The sequence below is a fragment of the Perognathus longimembris genome, chromosome 22, assembly GCF_023159225.1.
Source record: "Perognathus longimembris pacificus isolate PPM17 chromosome 22, ASM2315922v1, whole genome shotgun sequence".
NCBI lineage: Eukaryota > Metazoa > Chordata > Mammalia > Rodentia > Heteromyidae > Perognathus > Perognathus longimembris.
This window is the reverse complement of record NC_063182.1, coordinates 37032759-37050759: the sequence shown is the minus strand read 5'-3', so window position 1 is coordinate 37050759 and position 18001 is coordinate 37032759. Positions and strand designations below refer to the sequence as shown.

The following is an 18001-nucleotide window of genomic DNA, read 5'->3' as shown; positions in this document are numbered from 1 at the left end:
ACCAAAGTTTAGTGGATTAGCAGATATGCTGAATGGATGAACAAACACTACAAATGAGTAAAGGGCTTTTTCTTGGTTCTTTAATAAAAATGTTTACTACTCATATGTGTGAGATCCAGTCTGTTATTTTAAGTCCTTCATAGGTTTATACTGTAACTCACATATCCACTAATTTAAAATGATGCTCATTAGATAGATGAATTTAAAACATTTTGGTGTACCTACTTTGACTACTGTTATGTGGGTTGAAAGCATATGGCTGTATAGAAATGTAATGCCTAGTAAAGAAAGTTTGCCAAATGTAACTCCATAGCTATTTAATGCTATGAGAAAGGTTGCAAAAATCACTTTTGACACAAAATATTTATTAAAAAACCCTTTTTCAAAGTAACGAGTCATGGGGCTGGGGGCCTAGTGGCAAGAGTGCCTGCCTCGGATACGCGAGGCCCTAGGTTCGATTCCCCAGTACCACATATACAGAAAATGGCCAGAAGCGGCGCTCTGGCTCAAGTGGCAGAGTGCTAGCCTTGAGCGGGAAGAAGCCAGGGACAGTGCTCAGGCCCTGAGTCCAAGGCCCAGGACTGGCCAAAAAAAAAAAAAAAAAGTAATGAGTCATTTCATAATAGTGGACAGAAAAATAAAATCATCCAGAAATACAATTTTCTCCATGAAGGAATTTTTTCATACCAGGACTAGTAGATATTAAGCATGATTTCTGCTTTTTTTCCTTGTTCTTAAATATATTTTAGATTTTAAAATAATCTTTATACTTAAGTTTAGAAAAAAATCTGTTATAGCTTCCTAAGACATGCTTCACCATCATTTGTCTTCCTGCTCCCCAAATAATACATTAATTCAACAGAATCCTCTACTTATCTCTGTGAGTTCTTACTGACTGAAAACAAAGTATTACCTTACATACTTATTACTGTTGGTTCTTGGCTACTAGAATGAAGTTGAGACTCAATTCCGATGTTTCCTACTCCTAAGGGGAAAGGGCAAGTGCAAAGCTGGGTGGTGACATATGGTTCCAGTAACCAGGGCTCCACTGTCTGGAGCAAGATGGTACAGTAAGAATAGTACTGAGCTAGTCAGCAGATCTGGCGTCTGTTCTTGGCTCTCACTAGTTGTAAAGCTACAAGCATCTCTGAGCCTGTTTCACTTGTAAACTGGAACAATAAAACCTTCCCACTTTCTACTTCACAAGGCTGTAGAGATAAAAAATAATAAGTAGAGCTGTCCACTGAAAATACTAACATGAAATGTAAAAAAATTATATAGTTTGACTTGTGTAAAGTTATTTTTCCAAGGTTCATCTATAGAATGAAAGATAAGGTCAATCTAGTTGTTCATATTTCTTTGTAGCTGTAAGTTTTGACTCTATACATTTCTTTCAATTTGCTGTTTCTACTGTGGTAGTGAAATATTTCACATAATATTGCCCTCTGCTCATTTTTTTCCCCTAAGGAAATATAGTTAAGCCTGAAAATGCTAGCAGCATATATAAATAATATAAATTTCCTCTGTAGTCATAAAAACAATATTGTCTCAAGAAAGATTTATAATGTGAAACTTTGTTTTGAAACATGCAATGTGATATATACTACAGAGAACATACTTGGATTTTTGTCCTGGTCCATGCCTTGTTCATGGGCTTCCTGCCACTCCCAACAGGTTTCACAGTAAGCTCGTATCTGTTCCAAAAGATGAAGGACTCGGATTTCACGCCTGCCTCTCTTGTCGTCAGGCTGTGAGTGAATGATGTTGTGGAGTGCCGCACTGGCCCTGGCCCGAGCCTCTTTACTGCCCCGGGAATTTCCCAACAACACAGAGTCTTTGTCATTGCCATGTAAAAGCTGGATGAGGAGAGGAAGACATCCAGACTGTCGCATGGATATACAGCTGTCTTGGGAGCTAGACATAGCTAGCAAAGTTCGCGACATATCATCCTTATCATGAGTACCAAGCATTGACAATAATGAATACACCATTTCCACCTGTGGGCCAAATGAGTTTAGAAACAAAATTATGACTTTAATATCCAAAAGCCAAAAGTAATGAAGTGATGAATGGGATATTTATTGTAACTCAGTAACAAATACCTTTATAGGATGAAATAATGTGTTATTTCAAAATAACATCAACAATTTATGTAAATAAATAAAAATAGTAATGGCATTATATAGTGTTGAAAGAGAAAGTAGTTTATGCCATGTTTAAACTGCTATTTGGCTAGACCAAATTTTATTTTAATTTTCTTTCTCACGTACAAAGGAATGTGCTTAAACTTATAGAATTTAAAATTTTTACTTTTAATCTAGAGCTAAAATCAATATAAAACGTTTGCAACAATTTTAATTTGCTAAATATTCTCACCAATCACTAAGTCTCATTAGACTGTTAAAATTATTTATTTCTTTGGGCTTAATTTTTCATTGTATATAGCTCTGTGCTTTGAAGCTATTAAAATGTGACTCAACGTAAGCTGGGCACCAGTGGCTCACACCTGTAATCCTCGCTACTCAAGACTCTAAGACCGGGGACTAAAATTTGATGAAAGGTTGGGCAGAAAAAGTCACAAAGACTCCATCTCTAATTTCTCAGCAAACAAGCTGGGCTGGAGGTAGTGGCAGTGTTGCCAGCTGGGAGCAAGCAAGCTAAATGAGGGCAAAGCCTTGCATCCAAGCCCTGGGAGTGGCAAAAATCAAAACCAAACCAAATTAAACCAAAAGAAAAAAACCCAGCCTGGCACATTGGTTCACATCTGTAATCCCAGCTGTTTACCAGGCAGAAAATAGAAAAAAGACAGTTCAAGGCCACCCCAGGCAAAAAAAAAAAAAAATTGGTGAGATCTATTTCCGCAATCAACCCTGACATGATGATATATGCCTATAATCATAGCTACATGAGACAGATAGGCAGAAGGATTGTGATCTGAGATTGGTCCTATGTAAAAAGCATGAAACTTTATCTGAAAAATCACTAACATAAAATGCCTGGCGCTGTGACTCAACTCATAGAACACTTACTCACAAAGCTGAGTCCAAACCTCAGTACTTCCCCACAACTTCCCAAAGAGAAAAATGGTATGATCACAATAAGTTCAATGGTTTACTTAGAAGTTTATCAGACATAGGAAAACAACACATCTTGGATCATCATCAGCTTCATTTCATAGCTAGTGGCTGTAACATAAAAATGTGTTAGGTAAGTGGTTCTCGACTATGTAGACATTTGTGGTTCTAACAATCATTCAGTGGAGGTGTCATGGACACCTAGCAGATAGAGACCAGGGATGCTCCTTAACATGTTACAGTGCAACAAAGGTATCTAGGTACTAGTGCTGATGTTGAGAAATACTGCTCTGAACGTGGAAATACACACATTCTCTTAGATATTAAAGTATGAAGAAGGCAATGTAAGGGTTTTAAATACGTTTAACCAGATATTGCTTTTATTTTGACTCCACTGCGTAGAAGCAACTGTGATATTAGCTTACATGGTTTCTGTGAGCTTTAGTTTCCAGTGTTGAAAAAAAAAAAGAAACAACTTACCTAACTAACAGGGTTGTCTCTATAAAGATTAAATGAAATTATGTATAGGATCAAATGAAACAATCCAAAGATGGCACTCAAAATACACAGTAAAGCCTTAATATTAAACTTTAATATTAAAAAGTCCTTTTCCTTCCTTCCCTCCCCTTCCTTTTTTCCTTTCTCTCTTTCCCTCCCCTCCCCTCCTTTCCTCCCTTCCTCCCTCCCTTCCTCCCTCTCAGTATGAAGGTTTGAATTAAAGATCTTGTGCTTGCTTTGCAGGCACTCTACCATTTGGGCCACACCTTCAGTCCTTCTTATTTAATTTATTTTTCAGGCAGGGTCTTGCTTTTCTTGCTCAGGTAGTCTGGATTGTGATCCTTTACATAATTTATGCTTCTGTGTATCTGATATGACAGGCACATGTCACAACTTTGAGACAGGGGTATTGTTAACATTTTTGCTCAGGCTGGCTTCAAACAATGATGTTCCTGATGCTTCTCAAGTAGCTAAGATTACAGGTATGAGCCATTCCATCTGGCTAAAATCCATTTCTTTTCTTTCCTTTTTGTCAGTGGGGCTTGAACTCAGGGCCTGGGTGTTGTCCCTGAGCTCTTTTGCTCAAGGCTAGCGCTCTACCACTCTGAGTCACAGGGCCACTTTCTGGTTTTTGAGAGGTTAATTGGACTAAGGGTTTCACTGAGACTTTTCTGCCCAGGCTGGCTTTAAACTACAATCCTCAGATCTCAGCCTCCTAACTCTAGAATTACAGGCGTAAGCCACTAGAGTCAGGCTTAAAAATCCATTTCTTAAATAAACCTTTATTTTAGCATGTTTCCTTTTTAAAAGTGTCACATTATTTAGAATAAAGAGTACTTAGAATATAGAGTATACTGTGAAGACAATTCTTTAGAACTAACTAAAAAAATACACTGTTTAGTTAAATTAGAATTTCATTTTAGCTAATGTATTTCACTAATATATTAAGTAAAGCGTCTTGTTTTAAAACAAAAACAAAATAATTTTCTTTACAAACATCTCTTTCTCAATCCTACAATATTTGCTAACATCTAAGAAACCCTAGAAAGCTTACTCATAACTATTGGCTAGCATGCAACTTAAATAGCTTTTCTATCCATTTCAATAAATATCAAACATTCATTATATGCAGGCAAACTGTACTTGTTGCTGAAAAAGATACATAGAAAAAAACAGTCTGTTTTCTAAAAAAGAGCTTTATGCAAATTGTTAAGTGATTCAAAGGAGATGGTAAAGGGATTACAAGAGTGTTAAGAAGAACCTTGGAATCAAAAGGAATGTTTTGAAGAAGCAAAGTCTAAGAAGACTGTTTAGGATTGTGATAGCCATTTTGTGGTAAGGTAAAAAGTGGAGATAAGGCAAAGAAACAAAGTCATAAGTTGTGTTTAAAAAGAAAGCCAATTTGCCTGGTGCTTAGGACACTTGCAGAGGCATGAATAATAAGGCTGAAAAAGAAATTAATATTTACTTAACTTAGCAGCTTTTATTATTATTTTCCTTTTGTTTATATTTTTATTAAAAGAAATAATTTCATTTCTTCAAGGGATCAAATAAAAATTCTTGAGAAAACCAAAGAATCTCTTAGCAGTAACAAGCAAAGTTTGTAATCTTCTGTTACCTTGGTTCCCAGGTGACTTGTCAGCCTTCGAGGAGCAGAATGTGTGCTACCAGAACTCAAAACACTGGCTGTTTCATGATCTATTCGTGTAGTCGAACCCTGGAAATTAAGCAAATTACACTGTATTTTAGATTGTAAATACACATAACTTCACATGAAAGCAGGTATTCCAAGTGACCCACCTCTTAAGGTAAACAACCAAATATATCATTAAGTATAATCATTGTGATTATATGACATATATCTATAGATATATCTTTGTAGAGATACTGATATCCATCCATATCCCAGCTCTACAGAGGTGTCTGTCTGTCTCTCTCCTGCTGGAATTGAACCCAGTGGCTCGTTCATGCTAAGCATGTACTCTATCTCCAAGCTGCACACCATTTCCAAATGAATACTTTTACCTGTAAACCCCTCTCTCCCTCTCCCCCCCTCTCTCTTTTGTCCAAGACCAGGACTGGAACTTGCTATCTGATGATATATTTTTGCTGGTGCTCTACCACATGAGCCATGCCAATCCCCTATAAACTCATTAAATATATTTTAGAGAAAAACAGAAGAAAAAAGATCTTGTTGAAGGGCTCAATTTAAAACAAGTGTGGAAGTAAATAAAAAATACTGAAGAAATTATAGAGTAATATATTTTCACAGGTTTAAAGAAATGTAGGTTCTAGTAGAGTGCTTGCCTAGTAAGCATAAGACCCTGAGTTCAATCATCAGCACTACAAAACAAATCAATGGAAGAAAAGAAATGATATCATAGCTGACTGACAGAAAACAATGAAAGAATTTTGGAATTCTAAAATGTTCCCAATTGCCAAAATACTATGGGTGCGATTAGGACAGACCAAGTTTTCCAAGACCTCAGCTGAAAGAAAGCCCACTGAAACTCTATGGGAAAAAGACACAAAAATATAAATAACTGCATTCTTGTATGATTCTACACCAATGCATAAGAATGTTTTTTTTAAAAAGTAGGGAAATAGGAAAAGCAACGAATCATTTAGGGTTATGAAATGCTATACTGCTTTAAATAGGTAATGAGATAAGCTGATGGAAAGAGCAAAGGTATAAATATGGAAAGCATATGGAGAACATTTACTGTACAACACAAATTGTGTTAAGTACATACTGCATTTATTTATTCTCACAACTATTTTATGAGGGAGGTGTTACTATCACTGTACTTGCAAAAGGAACACTGAAGCTCATAATTTGTTACAAGGTCTATGCCAGTTGGCCAAGGAGTGGGATTTTTAGGTTTCCTAACTAAAGCCACTTAACTATTTATCATGGAATGATAATTTAACCCATTATATACTAGTTATAGATTACTTCTAATTATGATGGTTGACTTCATTATCTCCTCAGCATAAAACTTTAGATATTGCAATGATTCTTTAATATGTTTTTACAAAATTGCTGTCCAGAAAAGTGGTTTCCTTTCATTCATACAAATAAAAGCAATATGAGAGGGACGCTGCCCATCACTGCAAGCTTCCCAGGAAGAGACTCTTATCTCTAATTAAAAAGCAGAAGTGGAGCTGTGGCTCAAGTGATACAGTGCTAACCTTGAGCAAAAAAGCTCAGGGATAGTACCCAGGCCTAGGAAGGGCCTTTTGGGTGCCCCAGGACTGGTACAAATGGCATTTGTGAACTTACTCTTATCAATATTGTCATTGGTTTTTGATAACCCAACAGCTTCCATCTCCTTTTAGCTGTAATTTATACCTAAGATATCATTACTAGTAAAGCTAATCATTTCCCACATATTTACTATTTTAATATCCTATTCATTTCCATAGCTCACTTTTAAAGTCTTTAGTAGTTAATTTGTAAACATGCTATGTATTCAGAATTTTAATTTTTTGCTTGTCATAACTGTTTGCAAGTAATGCGATCTTGACTTTTCTCTTGTACTCTTGTTATGACTTCCTGGCATACTGAAGTTTCATATTGTTATGTAAAGCCTACTGACCCTTCCTTTATGGTTTTCCCACCTACTTAACCATTATAAAAATTCTACCCACATTTTCTTCTAATTCTTTTACTTTTAGTACCTTCATTTTTTATATTAAATGTAATAACCTACTTAGAATATACTTTGTTATAGCAAGTGTCACATAGATCTGAATTATCATGGGTATATAAAGATTTCAAAGTACATAACAATTAGAATATGACCTGAAACACTAAGCAAATAACTTGTTTCTGTCAAATGACTTAACTTTTCTTCCTTCTACACACATGCAGAAATATGTAACCTTCCCAAAGAATTTACTAATGAACAATAGACAGAGAAACATCTCCAATGTTATTTAAATTTAATTGCTTTTGTCCTAATTTTCTACTTAAGAATTTTTCTGAATTCCACTAACTAGTAATACTTAGGGAAGCATTACCTTTGTTTTACTTTAGTAAAATAAATTTAAATATCTAAGTGTGGAACATTTTAAGCATTACATTTTAATGAGCTATTAGAAGCATATTCTTTTTTTAAAAAAATCAACAGTATTATCAGAATAAACACAGAAAGGCCAAAGAAATCTCTTATGTTGGCAATAGGAAATAATCTTACAGCCAATTTAGTGAAATTACATTTTTTAAAAAGTCACTCAAGCTAAAACATAAATGTATTTGCTGAAGAAAATTTGGAGAATACAAAAACATCCCAATGAAAACTTTTGTCACATTAGGCTGCGTTTCAATAAAACTTTAATAGAAAATTGGTGACAATTCCTACTGATACTAAAAATGTGAATAGTTAAACCTGATTAATCTCTCTACTATTTATGAACATTAGAATTCTTTTCTCCAGTAAAATTTGGCTTCCTACATTTGTGTGATCTTAGTTATAGCACAAAATTAGAGCTATAAAGAAAGGGCCTTGTGATAAAAAAAAAACACTAATAAAACATGAAAATGTCTTTACAGACTGCCTTACAGAAAGACCAAACCTATTCAATGGAGCATCTAGGTCAAGCACACATGTAACCAAACTATTTTTCAAAAAACAAAAAAAACCCCAAAACCTATGCACATCAAGAAGCATTTAAGTAAAACAGAAACATGATCAAGGGCTATAAAGATATACTTAGAAATTTAGGAAGCATCATTATTAATGTAATAATGAAAAATGATATCCATCCTAAGATTTACTAATCATTTTATGAATCATTACACTCTATCATCCTTTTTGGATATTAGTTTAAAAACATGGTAATATATTTACCTGACCACTACCCGAAGTTGCCATGTTGATTTCTGCCACTCCTTGACCTTCATTCTGCCGCTCAGCTTCATGTGAGCCAGCTTCATGCTTGCTCTGAGATGACCTCTGTTAATATGGAGTTAGCATCATTACATACAAAAATGGAATATGTTCTCCGCGCCCACAGCTTCTTTTCTTTTTTGTTTATAAAGCTTTGAATTATCAATGATACAGGCTGACAAAGGCATGAAACTGCGTTATACTTCACAACCTCAAGCATGGCCAGCAGCTGACTATCTCAGCAAGAACAAAGTGTGAATTGCGTCCCTGGAGGATTGGGGCTGCACAAGACAAAGGATTTTCTAAGACCCACAGAAACACCATCCACCACCAGCTGTGCTCACATCACTATCAGGAAGACAACCCAACTAGAACAAATAACTGTCTTTCCTGCAAGGTCACATGATTCTAGTAGTTAATGGAGCTGCAAATGTAACAGCTGAACTATCACCTAAGCTTACAAACACCTTGGAGTAGGCATATTTAAACACAGAATACATTTCCAGCCAAGAAAAGCCATGTGAAACCAAAGGACAAGCGTTTAGATTTTGATAATGAATAAAACCCAAACTCTAATGCAACTACCATCTGTTATATTAAATATGCCAGATTATACCCAGTAAAAGCAATCATTTTGAAAATAGATTATAAAAAGAAGTTGCTGTAAAAACAATACTGCAGAGCCAAAGAAAATAATTTTCCACTATCTTTACAGAAACACTGGTGTGCTTTCTCTTGAAAAATGGTATTTTAAAATAAAAATTATGCTTTAGTAATCTGACACCGTAGTTAGTAATTACCTTACAAAATGGTTTCCATTGGAGTTTTCTTTTCTTTTCTTTTCTTTTCTTTTTTTTTTTTGGCCAGTCCTGGGGCTTGAACTCAGGGCCTGAGCACTGTCCCTGGCTTCTTTTTGCTCAAGGCTAGCACTCTGCCACTTGAGCCACAGTGCCACTTCTGGCCGTTTTCTGTATATGTGGTGCTGGGGAATCGAACCTAGGGCCTCATGTATACAAGGCAAGCACTCTTGCCACTAGGCCATATCCCCAGCCCATCCACTGGAGTTTTCTTAAACCTGAAGCTTGCCTAGACCATTTCAAACTATGACTTACACTAATTTACAAGCTATATTTTCATCCAATAGAAACAGTTACATGTAAGCAAAAGTGAGGCAGTACACAATAATGCAGAGAAGAAAAAAATACTATCTTAAAAATCACACCCTAAAACTCAACAAAATCAACAAGATCAAAAATATACGATATCAATGTACACATGAAATAAATGAAAGACCACTAAGATCATAAAGATGTGATAACATAATGAGACATATTTCCAGAAAAATGTACTTACTAACATTTCCTTGCTGTAAGTACTAGGAAATACAATGCTATGATTGCTCAAAGCTTACAGTCTATTTGGACACAGAAATAATGAAAAAGTAAAGTTAAGCAAGTGCTTCTATGAGAGGAAGGCCTAGGGTAATATGAGGGTATGCAACACAGGAGTGTGACACAGGCTTGGTGCTAGGGAAGAGCAAGCAATAATTAGGAAAAAGTAAAGAAATGGAGAATAAATATCCTAGGTAAACAAAATATAATACGCAAAGGGCCTGGAAAGAGAAACATGTGGCTTATGATGCACCATAGAATCATAGTATGACTGGAGTACCAAAACTAAGGGGGTATCAGGGGGAAAAAAAGATTAGAAAAAAAATCTTCTTCAGTTGAATTTGTATGTAATCAAAAGGCATTCTTGTCTTTTCTAAGCTGTGCTGAGGCCATGTCATTATTTCTCCCACTAATTAATTAACGTCACTATGTTAATAAGCATACAAACTGACCTTGTTCTGGGGCCTGAAGTCAAGCCTGGGGGCTGTCCCTGAGCTCTTTTGCTCAAGACCTATCACTTGACCCACAGTGCCACTTCCACCTTTTTCTGAATAGTCCTGTTCTGCCTGGCTTTGAATCACTACCCTCAGATTTCAGCCTCCTGAGTAAGTAGGATTACAGCATGAGCCACCAGTGCCTGGCTCAAACTGACTTTTAAGTCAAATTTTAAATGGTTTGACTAAGCAGGAAACAGTAGTTAGGAGGCTATCAATATAAATGCTTCCCTGTGCAAAAGGGAACGAGTGATACACATAAAAGTACAGCCACATAGGTAAATCTGATAGTTTGGTGCTAGATTGATTGTGGGAAGTGGAGGAAGAGATCTGGTGTAAAGTATTACTCCTATGTTTCTTAGCTCACAATTCAACAAATGAAGGAGAATATGTTTTGTTTTGTTTTTTCCTGGGGGGGGGGGAAGGTAGGAAGTAAAGAGTACTTAGGAGATCATTATGTTTTAGATATATTGAACTTAAAGTGGGTTTCACATATCTAAGTGGTTGTACGTAGATTTAGGAATCTAGAGCTTAGGGCTAGAAAATAAGTATCAATAGCATATAGATGGTAACTAAAGCCCTAAGCATTAGTGATATTGGCAGAGGGAGAGAAGACACCAAGAAAAAAAAAAAAAAGCCCAAATCAGTAACTATAATTAATGTTCAGACAGAAGAATAAGCCCAAGGTCCCCAAGAAGAAGGCAAAATTTTAAAAAAGTGACATGGTAATGACAATGACTATGACAAAGTTTTTAGGATATCTAGTATGTATTAGGCACTAATCATTTGGCTTTCTGTAATTATAAAGGTGATGTACAATCACTTTGACAATAAATAATTATTCAGAAAAAGAAATAAATAAAGGTGATGTACAAAGGAGTTTCAGTTACATAGGTTAAGAATACACTACTCATTTGATTTACTTAATGCTCCTACCAACCCTACTACTATCACAACTCCTATTGTATAGATAAAGAAATGAGAGGCACAGAGAACTGAAGATGTTTTAGTTACATACTTTTAGTTGTATACCTAGTAAATGGGAAAGCTACAATGATAACTTTGGCAGTCTGACTCTAGAGCCCAATTGCCACTTAAAATTTTCTTTCCTCCTTTCTTATTTTCCTTAACTTTTCCAATGATCCTAGCTAGGCTACAGGCCCACTTTCATCTTAGATCTTAAATTACAACTAACAATGGAGACATAAAACGCTGCTGGCTCCTAATACAAATAATCATAATGATGTTCCTTATTCCCACACTTGATGAAACTTTTCCAAGGTTGTCTACACTAGATGATAGGACTGGGAAAAATTGTTTAAATAATTCTGCTGAGGAATTTGCATGCCAGAAAAGCTATTCAGTTAAGTGGTATTTTTCAGCAAATGTACCAAGCATCACTATAATCGGGTATTATAATATTTTCATCAATCCAATAAGATCTCTCTTGCCGGTTTTCAGTTAATACTCACAGTAGTCCTACTCACAGACTCAGGCAACCACTAATCTACTTTCTGTCTTTATAAATTTCCTTTTCCAGGCATTTCATATAAATGAATTTGTGTGTCTGGATTATTTTATTTAGCAGATTTTTAAGGTTCATCCATGTTATGATATGTATCAGTATCTGCTGAACAAGTATTTTTATTGCAGAACAGTGTCTTATTATAAAGATATACCATATTTTGTTTATACACATTTGCATGGTTTGTATTTTGAGCTACAATGAATAAGGCTTCTAGAAACATTTCTCTTAGATACCTAGGAATGGAACTACTGGGTTCGTTGGTAATTAATATTTTGAGAAACTGCTAAACATGTTCAAGTGTTTCCCAAATTTAAAGAACAACACAAAAACATACAAGTCCCAACCCAAAATCAACTTGTAACAGTGCTACAAAAAGAGATACAAAAAGGGCTCAGGCACTGTCCCTGAGTCTCTTTGTGTTCAAGGCTAGCGTTCTACCACTTGAGCCACAGCTCCGCTTCTGGCTTTTTCTGAGTAGTTTACTGAAGATAATATCTCAAGAGCTTTCCTTTCCTGCCCAGGCTGGTTTCAAACCATGATCCTGGGAGATGGGAGAATTCAGCAAGTAAAATCAACTTTTTGTTAGGATATCCACAAGCTTGGATATAAACTTACCTCTATCCAAAGACCATCATCCTTTACAGACAAAATGTCATTTTTGTTAGGATTAGAAAGGAGGAGCATCTACTAGCTGTGTGGTCACTGGAAGGTTAGGAAGGGTCATTTACTTCTTAGCAGCTTTTCAATCATCTTTTCTGCTTTCAGACTTTTAAAAAATGCATATATTCAGAGCTAACTAGTGGAAGCCAGTTCTGAATCTTTTGGAACACAATACAATACTGTGGCTTTTTTCATGATTTTTCTATTGCTGACTTAAAAAGTAAATTTCCTACAATATGCTAAAATAGAAGCTATAATTTTTCACCTGCTTTACAGATCCTTAAATTTTTATGTTACACCTCTTGGTCTTTATGTTTTAAACTGTCATTTTAATGGTATCTGAAGTGTAAACACAAGTGAAAATGTAGAACCAATCCTTACTATGGATTACATACAAGGAAAAGGCTGACTTACAGAGCAATGATAGCTAAATTAAGCTGTTTATACATACACACACACACTCACACACAGACACACACTGGCATAGATACTATGAACAAATCATGATGGTCAAGGTTTTTTTTTGTTTTGTTTTGTTTTTGGCCAGTCCTGGTGCTTGGACTCAGGGTCTGAGCACTGTCCCTGGCTTCTTTTTGCTCAAGGCTAGCACTCTGCCACTTGAGCCACAGCGCCACTTCTGGCCATTTTCTGTATATGTGGTGCTGGGGAATCGAACCCAGGGCCTCATGTATATGAGGCAGGTAATCTTGCCACTAGGCCATATCCCCAGCCCAATGGTCAAGGTTTTTGATAGTTTAATTTCATAAAAAAAAACAAACTTAAAAAGTATCTCAATTCAACTGGGGCACTGGTGGCTCATGCCTATAATCCTAGCTACTCAGGAGGCTGAGATATGATGATGATGGTTTGAAGCCAGCCTGGGCAGGACACTCCATGCGACTCTCATTTCCAACTAAGAATCAAAAAAGAACCAAAAAGAAGCTGGAAGTGGAGCTGTGGTTCAAGTGGTAGAATATTAGCTTTGAGCAAAAAAGATCAGGGACAGAGCGCAGACCTTGAGTGTAAGCCTCATAACTGGCACAAAAAACAAATAACAACAGATCCAGAAGAATATCCATATTTCAATTAATTATACTTTTTGCCTTAGAACAACTATCTATATTTACACACAAACAAAAAAGGGCAATTTACCAACCTCTGCTTCGGTTGCTTGGGACTGTAAAAGCTGTCGTATACGAAGTATGTCCTTTTCTATTTGTTGAATTCTGGCTATTCTTCGCTACAATAAAGACACCACATTAGAGATGTTCTTATTAAGCACATAAGTATAAATAATCTCTATGGCCATTGCTTAATAGCTCAGAGTATGCTAAACTCCTTCTTACATAAGCAATTAGATGTATACATAGATTTGTTTTAATAAAAAATAACGTTTAAGAAGTAGTAGCAACCCCCCCCAAAGTAACTCCTGATAAAAGTTAGTAATATTTTTCACATTTTCCAAATACCTACTTCAACTAAGTATTACTTTTATCTTCAAAACAAAGAGATCACAAAGGTTGTGTAGCTTTTGCGTTCCTACTGTAAGGAGATCATCTGGTACCACAAATAAGTAACTACAGATTCAACCATATGGAGGTGAAATAATGTAGGAAAAATGCTTCCTTTATTAAGGCAAGATTTTGTTTTCATTTTTTATGAATACTAGTAAAGGTGGGAAAAAAACCTAATTATTTTAAATAATGTAAACTGAAGTTGGTTTCTAAAATTAAGGTTACAACAATCATTACACAGGTTTGAAAAAGAAGTACTAAAATGGTGGTACCATCTTCTACAATAATCCTACACTTAACATCATAATAATGAAGTGGCAATGAGGCAAAATAGTATTAGAAACTAGCCAGGCACTGGTGGCTCACACCTGTAATCCTAGCAACTCAGGAGGCTTAGATCTGAGGATCACAGTTCAAAGCCAGCCTGGGCAGGAAAGACTCTTTTATCTCAAATTAACCACCAGAAAACTGCAAGTGGTACTGTGGTTCAAAGTAGTAGAGTGCTAGCTAGCCTTGAGGAAAAAAAAAAAAGCAAAAAACAAAAGCTCAGAGATAGTGTCCATGCTCTGAGTTCAAGTCTGCGACTGAACAACAACAAAAAAACACTTCTGAGCTTGCCAGCTGCCAATAGATCATGCCTAAAAAATCTTAGGTACTCAGGAAGCTGAGATCTGAGGATCTTGGTTCAAAGCCAGACTGAGCAGGAAAGTCCATGAGACTGACTCTTTACCTACAACTGACCAGCAAAAAGTCAGAAATGGTAGAGCACCAGCCTTGAACGAAGAAAGAAGAAAAAGCTCGGGGGCAGTACCCAGACCCTAAGTTCAAGCCTCAGGACAGGCATTAGTAAGAGTAAGCCAGGGAATCTGGCTCAGTATGTAAAGAGGGTCAGTTGTGGGGCTTGCACTCAGGGCCTGGCCACTATCCCTGAGCTCTTTTACGTATAGCCAGTACTCTACCATTTTGAGCTCCCGCTCATCTTGCAGTTTTCTGGTGGTTAATTAGAGTTTCCAATTTTTCTGCCCCGGCTGGCTTTGAACGCACAGTCCTTAGATCTCAGCCTCCTGAGTAGCTAGGATTATAGGCCTGAGCCATCAGTGCCTGGTTCAATTTTTTACAGAATTTTTATAAATTCTGTAAACTTAGTGATTTCTGGGTTTTTGTTTTGCCAGTCCTGGGCCTTGGACTCATGGCCTGAGCACTGTCCCTGGCTTCCTTTTGCTCAAGGCTAGCACTCTGCCACTTGAGCCACAGCGCCACTTCTGGCCGTTTTCTATATATGTGGTGCTGGGTAATCGAAACCAGGGCTTCATGTATACGAGGCAAGCGCTCTTGCCACTAGGCCATATTCCCAGCTCACTTAGTGATTTCTGATTTTGCCCATTTGGAGCTCCTTTTCTTGAGTTTGGGGAAGTTTTCTGGCATAATTTCATTGAATAGGTTCTCGATGCTTTTAGTTCTGGTGTTTCCTTGCTTATACCCATGATTTATGTAGCCTTGACCTTTTTGATGGGTAAGTCTTCTAGTCTTTTATTAAATTTTTAAAAAAGTCTTTTGGCTGTTTGATCCAATTCCTTTAATACCCTGTTTTCAACTTCTTTACCTAAGCTTTAGATTGAGTTTTAAAATTGAGGTCTTGAGCTCTTCATTTATAGACTTTTGGGGGTTCCCCTCAAGATTTCTATTTATTGAATTCTTGTCTCATATTGTATTGCTTTTGTTGTTGTTCATTCAGCTGTCTGTATTCTCTTGGTAGACTTCACTTATTATTTGTTTGAATCCTCTTTGAATTTTTCCAGCTTTTAAGAATTCCTTTATTTCATTAGTCATTCTTATCAATGTTTCATTGAGATCACTGCTTTAAACTTTCTTCATTTTTACTTTCATTGAAATCCTCTATTGTGACATTACTGAGGGAGATTTGTTGTTGCCTTGTTTATGAATTTTGTGACCTTTTATTATCAGAGTTTATGCAGGTCTCTTGTATATTTTCTGCTGGTGGTTACAGCTTCCTTAAAATAGGGTGATAGCTAGATCTGGGAGAAGAGTGGGCCTCAGTTGAAAATTAGTCGATGTCAATGCTTGAGACACTGTATGGGACTCTTCATTCAGAGGGTGGAAATTTGTTCCCAAAGGCTATTGCAGGTGGTAAAGTATGGTTTTGTGGTTGTGGTAAGTTCTAATGAAGACAGTCACCATTAATGCTCCAGTCTTTTTAGATGAATATTGGATCTAATGTATATAATTACTCTAGGAAGATACTGGCGGTGTCTTTGATTTCTCCATCCTAAGCGAGGAAAGCTAGACACCAATTCCAAACTCTTTGCCCATTTTCTTCTCCTGGGATTCTTTCTCTTAATCTCCTAAGTCCTAGAGAACTCGTTGTTCTTTCTCCTTTCTTTTATTTATTCCCTTCACAGAATCTGGTCACTTCTATGTCACCAGATTATTCTCATTCACGAAGTAAAAATGATACTTTCAATCTGTCATCTTGCCTTGAACCTTTCCCCTTTTAATCTTTGGTGGGATAAGTACTTTAAAATTTTAGAAAATAAATCTCAATATCCACTACTTTCTTTTCTTTCCATTCTTCCTTGAGGCCTCACCTGTTGTTTTCTATTTTCTTCCTTTTGTTTTTTGGTGGTACTAGGGTCTGAATTTAGGGCCTTGCACTTCCTAGGCAGGTGCTTTACCATTTGAGCCACAGGCTCAATTTTAGGCTTATTTTTTACATGAAGATAATTTATCTGAAATAATACACTCCCATTATTCCCTATTTTCTTGAATTAACCTAAAATTTATGATTTTTCATAAACACTTGTGTTTAAAAACCTGTATTTTAATTTTGTTTGACATTCTTATCCATTCCTTTTCTTTGCAAATGAGATCCACAATATTTTCTCATCGTTTCAGGCCTTCCTGCGTTTTTCCTGCTTCTTCCCACTCAAGCAGGAGTTAGGAGGTGAAGGAATGATCTGGCTACCACATTTCCACTATCTTACTAATTTGAACAGATGAATATTGACATAATGATTTACTGTATACATATCCAAATAATGAGCATTTAAGCTGTCTCCCTTTAAGATTTTATACAGGGTTATAATGAGTATCATAAAATATGTAATGTCTCTATTATTGTACCCTAAGGCAAGTATTTTTGAAGGACAGCTTCCTAGAAATACTATAGAATTACAGAGTCAGAGAAATAAGCATTTTAATTTTGGTAGACAGCACAAACTGTCTTCCATCAATAAAGATACTGCTTCTTAGTATGATATTCTCATCAACATGGAGTGTTTTCCAATGGCATTGATTCTGCCAGCCTGATAGGCCAAAAAGATAGTATCTTATGTTATATTTCCCTTGACTACTACTGTTTAAACATTTTTCACATTTATTAATAACCAACTGAACTTACTTTATGTTGAGATTATTCATATTAGATTTATTTATTTATGAACGGCAGGGTCGTGATATATAATATTTTGAGGCTGTCTTTGAACTCAAACCTTTGGTTTCAGCCTCCTGAATGCTAAGAGTATGAGTGCATCTTACCATGCTTTACTTACATATGACTTTTTTGCTATCTGGTTTTGTTTACAATTAATCTGCAACACACTACATGTATAGAAGAGATTCTAATTCTATCACACGTATTACCAAGATTTCCATCATTTGTCTGTTCATCTTATGATATGTCATTAATCCTAAGATTCATATTGTTATTTAAAAAAAAGAATGCTTGATGTTTTTCAAAATATAAAGTAAAACTTCATGTTGCAAAACACTGCACTATATAACTAAATAAAAATGGCTCTACCAATGCATATGTGAACAAAATGCCCCCCAAAAAACTTAATCTTTCTTTTGGGTTATTGATTAACATTTTGGTAACACACCTATTTATTTTGTGTTACACAAAAATCTTCATGCCTAACATCTCATCTTAT

At 36.0% G+C, this 18001-nt stretch overlaps 1 protein-coding gene across 17 annotated transcripts in view; it reads right to left on the bottom strand.

Annotated features, from left to right (window-relative positions):
- The window catches only part of Apc (APC regulator of WNT signaling pathway), a 94224-nt gene that overhangs the window by 21576 nt on the left and 54647 nt on the right, over positions 1–18001 (bottom strand). For 7 of the 17 annotated variants that reach the window (XM_048331528.1, XM_048331525.1, XM_048331527.1 and 4 more), the window contains 4 exons: positions 13694–13777; positions 8426–8530; positions 5191–5289; positions 1619–1997 (listed from right to left, as the gene is read on the bottom strand). In XM_048331528.1, coding sequence (XP_048187485.1) covers positions 1619–1997; positions 5191–5289; positions 8426–8530; positions 13694–13777 — 667 coding nt within the window. The remainder of the gene's footprint in view (positions 1–1618; positions 1998–5190; positions 5290–8425; positions 8531–13693; positions 13778–18001) is intronic. The other 10 variants (XM_048331537.1, XM_048331539.1, XM_048331538.1 and 7 more) reach the window with 3 other exon arrangements.